The sequence below is a fragment of the Bos taurus genome, chromosome 7, assembly GCF_002263795.3.
Source record: "Bos taurus isolate L1 Dominette 01449 registration number 42190680 breed Hereford chromosome 7, ARS-UCD2.0, whole genome shotgun sequence".
NCBI lineage: Eukaryota > Metazoa > Chordata > Mammalia > Artiodactyla > Bovidae > Bos > Bos taurus.
The window spans coordinates 52,100,818-52,113,734 of record NC_037334.1 but is presented as its reverse complement, the minus strand read 5'-3'; the positions used below and the strand labels follow the sequence as shown (position 1 = coordinate 52,113,734).

At 38.9% G+C, this 12,917-nt stretch overlaps 1 protein-coding gene across 10 annotated transcripts in view; it reads right to left on the bottom strand.

The window, feature by feature from the left end:
* Positions 1-9,379: 9,379 nt before the first annotated feature.
* The window catches only part of PCDHA13 (protocadherin alpha 13), a 209,250-nt gene continuing 205,712 nt past the window's right edge, over positions 9,380-12,917 (bottom strand). For 9 of the 10 annotated variants that reach the window (XM_015472248.3, XM_059888203.1, XM_059888204.1 and 6 more), the window contains 1 exon segment: positions 9,380-11,317. In XM_015472248.3, the coding sequence (XP_015327734.1) occupies positions 11,007-11,317 (311 nt within the window). In that variant the 3' untranslated portion in view covers positions 9,380-11,006. 10 annotated transcript variants of the gene reach the window in all.

The window sequence follows — 12,917 nt, the reverse complement described above, 5'->3', positions numbered from 1 at the left end:
GCACCTGGCCTCCTGCCTGGACACCCCTGAAACTTCCCTTTATTTATTAAAAAAAAATTTTTTTTTAATTTATTTATTTTAATTGGAGGCTAATTACTTTACAGTATTGTAGTGGTTTCTGCCATACACTGACATGAATCAGCCATGGGTGTACATGTGTTCCCCATCCTGAACCCCCCTCCCACCTCCCTCCCCATCCCATCCCTCTGGATCATCCCAGTGCACCAGCCCTGAGCACCCTGTCTCATGCATTAAGCCTGGACTGGTGATCTATTTCACATATGATAATATACATGTTTCAATGCTATCCTCTCAGATCATCCCACCCTCGCCTTCTCCCACAGAGTCCAAAAGACTGCTCTATACATGTGTCTCTTTTGCTGTCTCACAGGGTTATTGTTACCATCTTTCTAAATTCCATATATATGCGTTAGTATACTGTATTGGTGTTCTTCTTTCTGGCTTACTTCACTCTGTATAATAGGCTCCAGTTTCATCCACCTCATTAGAACTGATTCAAATGTATTCTTTTTAATGGCAGAGTAATACTCCATCATGTATATGTACCACATCTTTCTTATCCATTCATCTGCTGATGGACATCTAGGTTGCTTCCACGTCCTGGCTATTATAAACAGTGCTGCGATGAACAGTGGGATACACGTGTCTCTTTCAATTCTGGTTTCCTTGGTGTGTATGCCCAGCAGTGGGGTTGCTGGGTTGTATGGCAGTTCTGTTTCCAGTATTTTAAGGAATCTCCACACTGTTCTCCATAGTGGCTGTACTAGTTTGCATTCCCACCACCAGTGTTAGAAGGTTCCCTTTTCTCCACACCCTCTCCAGCATTTATTGCTTGTAGATTTTTGGATAGCAGCCATTCTGACTGGCATGAAATGGTACCTCATAGTGGTTTTGATTTGCATTTCTCTGATAATGAGTGATGTTGAGCATCTTTTCATGTGTTTGTTAGCCATCTGTATGTCTTCTTTGGAGAACTGTCTATTTAGTTCTTTGGCCCATTTTTTGATTGGGTCTTTTATTTTTCTGGAATTGAGCTGCAGGAGTTGCTTGTATATTTTTGAGATTAATTCTTTGTCAGTTGTTTCATTTGCTACTATTTTCTCCCATTCTGAAGGCTGTCTTTTCACCTTGCTTATAGTTTCCTTCATTGTGCAAAAGCGTTTAAGTTTAATTAGCCAGACTCATCAAGATACAAAGGGAGAAGAATCAACAAAATCAGAAATGAAAATGGAGAAATCACAATAGACAACACAGAAATACAAAGGATCATAAGAGACTACTATCAGCAATTCTATGCCAATAAAATGGACAACTTGGAAGAAATGGACAAATTCTTAGAAAAGTACAACTTTCCAAAAGTGAACCAGGAAGAAATAGAAAATCTTAACAGACCCATCACAAGCACAGAAATTGAAACTGTAATCAGAAATCTTCCAGCAAACAAAAGCCCAGGTCCAGACAGCTTCACAGCTGAATTCTACCAAAAATTTTGAGAAGAGCTAACGCCTATCTTACTCAAACTCTTCCAGAAAATTTCAGAGGAAGGTAAACTTCCAAACTCATTCTATGAGGCCACCATCACCCTAATACCAAAACCAGACAAAGATGCCACAAAAAAAGAAAACTACAGGCCAATATCACTGATGAACATAGATGCAAAAATCCTTAACAAAATTATAGCAATCAGAATCCAGTAACATTAAAAAAAATCATATATCATGACCAAGTGGGCTTTATCCCAGGAATGCAAGGATTCTTTAACATCCACAAATCAATCAATGTAATACACATTAACAAATTGAATGATAAAAACTATATGATTATCTCAATAGATGCAGAGAAAGCCTTTGACAAAATTCAACATCCATTTATGATAAAAACCCTCCAGAAAGCAGGAATAGAAGGAACATACCTCAACATAATAAAAGCTATATATGACAAACCCACAGCAAACATTATCGTCAATGGTGAAAAATTGAAAGCATTTTCCCTAAAGTCAGGAACAAGACAAGGGTGCCCACTCTCACCACTACTAGTCAACATAGTTTTGGAAGTTTTGGCCACAGCAATCAGAGCAGAAAAAGAAATAAAAGGAATCCAGACTGGAAAAGAAGAAGTAACACTCTCACTGTTTGCAGATGACATGATCCTCTACATAGAAAACCCTAAAGACTCCACCAGAAAATTACTAGAGCTAATCAACGAATATAGTAAAGTTGCAGGATATAAAATTAACACATTGAAACTTCCCTTTAAAACCTCGTCCTCTAACCTGCAACTTGGAGATGATCTTAGGACATTAGTCCACCATAATCCCAGGTTGCTGGCTTCCCAAATAAAACAACTTCATCATTTCTACTAACACTTGTCTCTCGAGTATTGACCTTTCAAGATGAACAGTGAGCAGCTGAACTTGGGTTTGGTTACCAATCTCTTCCAGTTACACTAAAACCCATACAGAAAAGGCTCCAAGTCTGCTACTTGGGGAGTTAGTCAAACTTCTATCAATGTGCCCAGAGAACCAGGATCAATAACATGTGGGCTCCTTTTCAGAAAAATGGAAGACAAAATCTTGTGTGCTCTGGTTTGGCCTATAGTCACTATGAGGACTGAAGGGTGGAGTTCTGAAAGCAAGGCATTCAGCCCACTCTTCTGGATGATTTCAAAGCTCCTGATCCAGCAAGCCCTCTGGGACACAGGCCTAATGCACTATGTTCCTTCTATTGAATTGTCAAGTCTGCATTTATTACAGTAATTGTCCATCGCACAAATATATGGACTGAGCATCGATTCTGAGCTCACACGTTGTAATCTACCTAATACATCTGCCGGGCCAAATAACACCATCAATTTTTCACTCTGTTTTGAAGCCAGACTTGCTGCTCAGATTCTTAAAGGCATCTCATATTCTGGTAAATAACTGACACCTGTTTCCTGCCAGTCTCAGCCTATCAATAACCACTGTTGTGGCTGGGCCAGCCCTTATGGTACTTATTATGACTACAAGACACCCTCAGCAATAGTCACCAGGAAACCTTGAGGGGGAAAGGCTTAATACTTACAGATCCTAGAAATCACATAACTAGGGCCACAGTGAGAACAAGGGAAGAGAGAGAAAGCAAAAAACATATGTGCACCTTAGCATTCTGATTTTATTGGAGTCAAGGGTAGAGGCCTGGGGTTTCTGAGCTTACTCTTTATTGGTAAATTTAAAACATAAGGAGGGAATTGAAAGCACAGAGGTGGAGGAAACTAGGCCCAAACGGTCAGTTATCAAAATTGACCAAGATCTCAAAATCGAGACAGGTAGGGGGCAACCTGTCTCTTTAGTCAAGTGGCTGCTGCTGCGTTTACTCAGGACAGGCATCTTTGAAATGGAGGCCCCTTTAAAGTGGATGCCTCTGCAATCAAAGCTGAAGTCAGGCACCTGTCAGGGTTTATACCACAATGAAGTAAATCAGACCAGTCAAATCATCATCTTCTGATAGAAGAGATGGGGGAAAATTGCAACTTTATGGTAATCAAAGAAATACAGATTAAACAACAATGTTTTGCTTATATTTTCAAAAAAACGAGAATGACTGATAACATTCAATGTTTAGCCAGGTGTAGAAATTCTTTTTATGTTACTTTTTTAAACTTTATTACTTTTTATACATGTTGTTGTTTAGTCACTAAGTTGTGTCTGACTCTTTAGGACCCCATGGACTGTTGCCCACCAGGCTCCTCTGTCCATGGGATTTCTCAAGCAAGAATTCTGGAGTGGGTTGCCGTTTGCTTCTCAGGGGATCTTCCCAACCCAGAGGCTGAACCTCCATCTCTTGTGTCTCCTGCACTGGCAGGCAGATTCTTTACCACTGAGCCACTAGGGAAGCCCCAGAAATTCTTATCAACTGTTGGTGGGAGTATACTGCAATTCTAAGAGCCAATTTTGTAAAATATATAAGAAGTTTCATGTGTATATTTTTTACTTAGTAATTCCACTTTTTGGAACTTGTGCTGAAGGAAAATTGGACAATATGCCAAATGTGGTAAAAGAATATTCATTAGAGCTCTGTTTACAGTAGTAAAACTGAAAAACCTTTAATATTAACAGACTGGTTAAATAAATTAGTGTAGTTATATCATAGAATATATGCAAATAACTTAAAAGATTTATATTTATGTGGGAAAAAGCAAGTTACAGAAAGACTAGTATGACCCTCTAAAATATACATACATATTTATGGGAAAAAAATGCATCTCTCACTCTGAGTGTTCCCTTCTGTGCAAAGGGAACCTAGACGCAGTCTTACCTCTCTATACTCCTATATGCATGCTTCCTCGTCGAATTGCAGTGATTCATTTGATTGGCAACGTGGGGAAGTTAAAACTGACAGGAATCAAACTTTGGTCCGCTGATCAGTAAGCAGGAATGCCAGCCTACAGGCACCAGGCTGTAGTGAAGGAAAGAACGATGCTCAGCAAAGACACTGAGCAGTTAATGCTCAAAAGAAGGGTCTGGAAAGAGTTTTTAAAGGCAATTAAGGGGGGGGGGGGAGGTGCCGTAGGGTGCATGGTCAGCTCGTGCATAGTTCTCTGATTGGTTGATGGTGAAGTTACAGGACGGTGTCACAGGTGTTTACCATTATCAATCTTTGGTTCCAGCCAGCCTGGGGCCAGTGGTCATCAGGCAGTTAACCTCTCCCATCTGGTGAGGGTTTCAGTAGCTGCACAATAACTCAGGAATGTGCATCCAACTGTTTTCTGTGTCCTTCTGGGGCAACAAAAAGATTCTGTGACGGCTATTTGGCTGATTTAGTGTTTAAATGGTTACCAGTACTCCTGACCCCACTGCTATTTTTTATTGTTACTATCTGTTCACATTCTTTTAATCATTAACTCTTGAGCCAGCCTCTTGTGACTCAGGGGAGGCCTGGGAAAGGAAAACTTTTTTACATACAGCAGGCCGGTGGAGGACATGGTGGATCTGTCCTGAGAAGGCCCTGTAATGTCCAACTCAGATACAATACTTGACTCAACTGTGCCCCTTTTCTGCTTGGAATTGTGCTGCCTACTGGGAATACCACCTCATTTCTGCTCCTCCATGTTGTCTCTCCTGCCTGATACTAGGAGGGAAACCCTGAATAATTCCGGAGTTCATTTAGCAGTCCCTACTCTGGCACCCACACTAATCAACATCCTCTAATTCATCTTTACATGAATCAGAGTAACATTTTTGCCTTCTATTCGTCTTATTTATAAGTTTATTCATTACTCTGGACAAGGAAGAAAGCCGCTGTTTATCAGGTACTTTCAAGCACCAATATGCATTGAAAAAAGCGTGGAAGAACAGACTTCAAACTCCTTAATGGTGCTCTCTGTAGATACTTTACTTCCTAAATTCTTGGCTTCTGCATATTTTATTTTAAAAATATATGTATATATAATTGTGTTCTATTTTCAGAACCAATAAAATCAGTATTAATGTTTCTACTTTGATTAAAAAGAGGAATAAAACATATAAGGATGATATACTACTCTATGTGAAATAAGCTTTCTATAAGCTTCCCAGGTGACTCAGTGGTAAAGAATCCACCTGCAACGCAGGAGACACAGGTAGAGTCAGGTTTGATCCCTGCCCTGGAGAAGGAATTGGCAACCTACTCCAGTATTCTTGCCTGGGAAATCCTGTGGACAGAGGAGCATGGCGGGCTACAGTTCATGGGGTTGCAAAAGGGTTGGACATGATTTAGCGACTAAACACCAACAAAAGTGAAATAAACATGGCCTCCCTAAACTATACTACTTATGACTGTCAAGAATATAATGAAATAGATAATGTTATTCACTCCTGGTGGCCTCTGGTCTTTCAGTCCATGGTAATAGAATAATGACTTTGCTTTGTCATTGACTAGCTATGTGACTTTTTGAAAGAGTCATTTCCCTTCTTCAATTTTCTCATTTATTAAATAAGTTCCCTTTAGGCTCTAAGGTGCTATACACTGATGTTTAGTATATATTTGGGTAATTAATGTCAGCTGTTAGCAAGCTATTAAAATTGTGTCTAAGTGTCTGACTCTTCTTTATGGGGAACTCTTTCCCAGCCATAACCCACTGGCCCATGGCTGATGGGTCCAAGAGTGGCCACCTGACTGAAGGTGATCCAATCAAGTTTTCTCACCATGAAGAATTTACAAAGGGGATTTACAAAGAGAAGGTAGGTTTTTGTGGACCACTAGAATCAAGGGTAAATAAATTTAGAAGCTATGGAAATGAAAAGAAGAAAAAACTGGTCTGTAGAGATAAGGAAGAATAAAACAGACTATGAAAAATAATTAAAGATAAAGTTAAAAAAATTTTTTTTAATATTTCTTCTGGCTTTCTAGTCTCTGGTCCCTTCTGGAGGCCCAGCTGCCTTCCTATTCTTAGTTTCAGTGAGGCAAACTTGTAGCCTCATACTAGACAGTCCTTTTTATCTTAAATTATTAATAGATAGAGCTAGTCTTTTTAACCTGCAATCAAAGAATCTTTCCTACAATGTACATCTAACCAGCAGAAACAGACTTGATCTTTAGCCTCTTGGCCCTAGCATCCCAAATTTATGCAAAGAAACTAAAATTACTATCAGATTTAAACTCAGTCTATAAAAACCCACCTCCCTGTCCTACAAGCAACCCTAGGCTTGATCCAGTACTGCTCATTCCAGCTGTACTGTGTGCTCAGTCGCTCAGTCATATCCGACTCTTTGCGACCCTCTGGACTGTAGCCCACCAGGCTCCTCTGTCCATGGGGATTCTCCAAGCAAGAATACTGGAGTGGATTGCCATGCCGTCCTCCAGGGGATCTTCCCGACCCAGGGACTGAACCTACATCTCTTAATGTCTTCTGCATTGGCAGGTGGGTTCTTTACCAATAGCTTCATGTGGGTAGCCCCCATCCCAGCTATAGCTCCCTAACAAGCCCAACATCAGTGTTTCAAAACTGGTGCAGGGGACAAAATTTTCCACCCAGAATGCATCTCTTTGGCATGGGGATTAATTTAGGCTGATTATTTTTAAGAAACTGAAGACTCAGGAAGTCTCTTTTTTTACTTCCCACTTAGCTGCCTAAAGAATTTAGATATAACAACATTGTAAACCAACTACACTTCAATTAAAAAAAAAAGATAAAGGGCCTGTTTGCAGAATAGTACTGTCATCAGACATATGCAAAGAAAAACTAGGGGGAAATTGGGCAGGGCCTAGATAGAGATTTCTAGATAGAGATTAGAGTCCATTCTGTGTCCCATTGTCTCTGCAGGCCCAGCAAATATTTGTTTACCAAACGTTTGCTTTTCTATCTCCATGTGAATTGCCTTCCTCTCCTTTAAAGTCCCAAACCGCTACCCCCAACATCCTCTTTTGTCTTTAGCCGAAGATGGTGTTTAAGGTGAGGGTTCTGGGCATTTTAGTGAGTTACTCAGTTTTCCTGGGTCTCTCCCACATAGACCTGGTATTAAACTTCCGTTTGACTTTCTCCTGTTAATCAGTCTCATGTCGACTTTGTTCTTCGATTAGCCAGAAGAATGTAGAAGGATAAAGGAAAATTTCTTCCTCCTGGACACATGCATTTCAATCTACAATTGGAAGAAGAAAAGTCTTGGGGTGAAATGGAGCTCCTAGGAAATGATTTTGCATAAGTAGATGAAAACAATTCTTTCTCACCTCTCTTTCTTGTGAACGTCTATTCTGTTTTTCATCAGTCATCTATATAAATAGAGCCATAATCGACTGCTCAGTGCTAAAAATAAGTGTATGTTCAGATAGAGGACTGCAGTTATTGCAGGAGTCATGTAATAGTCATAAAAGCCTTCCCCATTTCCTCTTTGGGATACACCTAGACCAGGTTTTATAAAGTTCGGCAACTAAATTTATCATTGCATATAAGTGCTATTTGTTGTTTCTAGTAGCAAAAATCTGGATATAACCCAACTGTCCATTAATAGAGAAAAAAAATGAGTACATTATGACATTATGATCTGGCTATCATATGGGATTTGTACAGGAATTAAAAAGAATGACTTAAGAGTTGACCTGGAGGAATCTCCATGTTATTGTCAGTTTTTTTTTTTTTTAAAGCACATGCTCATAAAATTTTAACTACAGAAGGAAAATATCATCTATTTGTTACAAAACATGTACTATGAGCCTACCTATTACACAGGCTGGCATACACCTGTACTCAATAAAAGTTCATTTCTTGGGGGCATTATTTGATTTCCCAATTGTGGAGAGATGCAAGAGCTAAACAAAATATGAACTAGATGACTGGAGGGCTCTAGTGATTAAAATTGGTTTGTTGGAATTCTTATTAGAGAAGACTGAAATGGTATACTGGGATGTGACCCAGAAATCTCCTGGCTGCCTGTTCTGGTGATATTGTGGAATTTGATTCTTGATTCCATTGGGTGTCGTGCCTTAGTAATAAACATAATAGCCAGGGAGACAGCCAGAGAGTGATACAGTAAGTTTCACACTGCAACCTTCTTCAATAATAATAGCTAATGATAATCAGTGTTCTATTTGCTCCTACTTTTATACTTAGAAATGACCACCATTTCTTTCATACCACCATTTTCCATTTATTAGCAATACAGAGGAAATACCAATAGCACCAATCAAAAATGAATCCACATGATGTGTTTTATCCTTACAGCTGTAATAACTAGTAACTAACATGGATTGGAAAGCACTTTGCAAATGTAAAAAGTGCTGTACACATACATTATAATTATCATCATTAATAAATTAGCCCGATTCTCCTAGTATTCAAAAGGCACGTAAGGTCAGATACATGGGTTTCAGTGGGGCAAAATGATCACAACCTACAATGTAGCAATGATTCACATGTGTTAGCAATAAGTTTTACCCCATGCAATCCTGCAGAGCTGAAGTTACACACCCTTCAAAAAATGGGAGAATGAAGCTAAAAGTAGACAAAACAGGTTTGTTTTTTTTTTAGGTCTAATGCTTTTGCTTTAATAACAGACTCCTACCTCTTTTATGTTAACTTTTAAAAGATAATATAGTTCATCAAACTTCTTAAACCATACATTTAAACAAAATTAAAATTTCTTATTTAAGGTTGGCAGTAAATTTCATTATTTTCTATGAGCTGATATTCCAGGTATTGTTAGAATTTCAAAGCATTCTGCAACTTCAAAGAGGTCAAATTGGTAAATTTTGTGCTTGCACACACCCTCAGGGAATATCTTCAGTATGTATTCCAGAATTGTTACTAGAAAAAAACAGCTTTATCCATTCCCTTGCCAGCCAGAGTCTTGGCAAGAGATGGCACTTGGCTGACCACAAATAAAATTCCTTGAATCACCAGTATCTTGATTTAAGAAAGAAATTTTACTGTATCTTTCATACACAAAAGCTGATTAACAATGGTTAAAAAAACACTACTCCACTTTTTTCACAGGTGTACAAAAGGAAATATAATGGAATTACATTCAACAATAAAGCTTAAAGTTCACTCTAGGTAATAGTTGCAATAACATTCACATACACAAGCACAGAGTAAATATATTTCAGGAGTCTTATAATAGCATACAGCATACATATGGGAGATTGAGTTCAGGTAATATCATAGGTGTTAGCAAGATTAGCAATTCAGAGTGTTATAGAAAAGGAAAACTAAACCAAAGAGAAGGTGTTGGCTAGCACTCCAAGACAAATCACAGAATTCGAGGATTGAAAAGTCTGCTCACTGTTATGTACGAGAAAACAATATTTTTCTTCAATTTCTGGGTCTTGATAGAGTTGGCTAGAGAAGGTTGTGTATTCAAAGTGCACATAATTGTGTTTTAGAAAAGAGAGAGAGAGAGAAAGATCCTTTTATTTAGTAATTAATACATGCAAGAGGCAGCCCCAGAGTGACCTGAAAGAGTAAAGCTGTGATTGGCAGGTGGCCGGTATAATACAGATGTTTCAGGCAATTCTCTTAAAGCACTTCTGTAGCAGCAATGATCATTTAAATGGCTGTAGACAGAATTCTCTTTCGAGGATAGTTTAGGGGAGTTGTATTAATCATATTTCTCTTTAAAGATTTATAGTTATAGATTTGCTCTTTTTTAAATAAATCTATCAAACAACAAACAGCATAAAGTGAGGTGTTGGGGTTTTCTTTTGCTTTTGCATATGTGTTGTTGGAAAAGGATCTGACCTTTTCATAACATTGTGTGCAAAAGAATTTTTAATAAAGTGAGCACAAGGACATATACAGGAAACACATCAGATCTGCTTCTGTTGCCCTGGTTGGCCCCCCATGGAACACTGAACTACAGGCTTGTAGGTAAAAATGCAGGTTTTAGGTATAATGACACCACAGCCAAGAGACTTAAGGACTCCCAAAGCCTTGTCAGTGGAGGGAATTTTGTCTGCTAGAGGGTGGCCACCACCTCTTGAGTTGTAAAGATTTAGAAAGTCTGGTCCTTTTTCATTTCATCCTTCCCATTGTTGATTTGCCTTTGTTTCCCAACCCTCCTAGTCTAACCTGGCCCATCCCAGCCAACATCTGACACTCACCTATCCCCGGTGGCCACACATACCCAGTAGCCACAGACACTCAAGCTGCTCAATCTCAAAACCTTTCAGCCTGCCCTGCAAGTGTCATCAAGACAGGATCCCCGGAGCACAGGGCAGAGAGTCCAACCTCTCACTGGCGGGGCTGGGAAGCCTCTCCTTTGCGGCGGAGGAGAAAGGAAACTTGGGTCTGCTTTTTAGGTTCTGCAAACAAGCCAGAGTGGAGAGAAAGAGTTAACACCAGACTTAGCAAAGCTTTTAAGACAAAAACCTGTTAAATGTGATCTAGACAGACACAGGGAACTTTCTGCAGATTTCTGAGGTCTATAAGAGAGGGTCTGTGTGGACAGGAGAAAGGAGTAGGGAGTTGCTACATGGGAGAGATCTGCCATTATTACAAAAATTGGCTAAGTGGCTTGTTTCCATTAGATGACCTCACTGGTCACTGTTGTCAGTCGTGCTGTTCCCTTTCTCTTTTTTCTCCTGGGTCTTGTTACCCTTCTTCTTTTTCTTCTTTTTCTTGGTCTCCTCCTTTTTGCCGAAGGTTATGAAGTCACTTTTGTCAATTTGGCTGTTAGTAGGCTCCTGCCGGATGGAGATGATTGCAGGAGATCCTGGGATAATGAATTTGTCTGGCAACTCACCGGGACCAGATTGTTTGGGGTTGCCTGGTCCATATTTAAAGGTCCAGCTGTTGCTGTTGACACCAGCCCCGACTGGAGGGGACACCTCTCCTGCCTCTGGTTCTGCAAGACAAAACACTGCAAGTCAGTCACAGAGTCAACATATGTCTTCCATGTGCCACACTGAACACAGGAGAGGCTGCACAGACAGGCACAGCACCCATGAAATCATGGGTTATTTCTTCAAGCCTAGGGCAAGGCCAGTGTTTGGAAACAAGCAGGAAGGCAGATTTTTTTCACCACTGGGTCCATAAATCTAAGTTTCTAATAACATATTTTTGGTTCTTTGTGAAGAATTCCCTAAAGAATATCTAGTTGTGATTATCCTGCCTGGGAGTGGGGCAAGAAATGTACTGGATTAAAGTAGAATATGCAATAAAATACCCAGGAATAAATTTAACCAAGAAGATGAAAGACTGATATACCGGAAACTTTACAACATTTATGAAATAAGTTGAAGAAGACAGAAACAAGTAGAAAGATATTCCATGCTCATGGATTAGAAAAATTAATATTGCTAAAATGCCCATACTACTCAAAGCAATCTATAGATTCAAAGCAATTCTTATCAAAATTCCAATGGCATTTTTCACAGAAATAGAACAAACAATCCTAAGATTTGTATGGAACCACAAAAGAACCCAGTAGCCAAATTCTTTGTCTTTGTTTGTTTGTATTGTATTGTTTGTTTGTATTGTTTTTGCATTGCATGGCATGCAGAATCTTAGTTCCCTGACCACAGATCAAATTCATGCCCCCCTGCAGTAGAAGTGCAGAGTCTTAACCATTGGACTGCCAGGGAAGTCCCAGCCAAAGCATTCTTGAGAAAAAGAACAAAGCTGGAGGCATGAAGCTTCTAAACTATATTATGAAGTTAATTAATCAAAACAGTATGACATAAAAAGACACAGAGATAAATGGAAGAGAATACAGAGCCCAAAAATAAACTCAGGCAAAAATGGTCAATTGATGACAAACAAGCCAAGAATATACAATAGGAAAAGAACAGCATCTTCAATATGATGCTGGAAAAAATGGACAGCCACATACAAAAGAATGAAACTGGGCCTCTATCTTACACCATATACAAAAATTAACTCAAAATGGATTACAGATTTGAACATAAGACCTGAAACCATAAAACTCCTAGAAGAAAACATAAACAGTAAGCTTTTTACCATCAGTCTTAACAATGATTTTTTTAAATCTGATAACAAAAGTAAAAACAAACAAATTATATTACATCAAACTAAAAAACTTCTGCACAAAGAAGGAAGCCAACAAAATGATAAAGGCAACCTATGGAATAGGAGAAAAAAATTGCAAATTCTACATCTGATAAGGGGTTAGTATCTAAAATATATAAAGAAGTCATAGAATTCAATATCAAAATAATCCCAAACTATCTGATTAAAAAGTAGAAAGATGATCTAAATAGACATTTTTCCAAAGAAAACATACAGATGGCCAGCAGGTACATGAAAAGGTGCCCAATGTCACTACTCATCAGAGAATTACAAATCAAAACCACAATAAGCTATTACCTCACACCTGTTAGAATGGCTGTTACCAAAAAAAAAAAAACTAGAAATAGCAAGTGTCGGTGAGGGTATGGAGAAAAGAGATCCCTTGTGCACTATTGGTGGGAGTGTAAATTGGTATA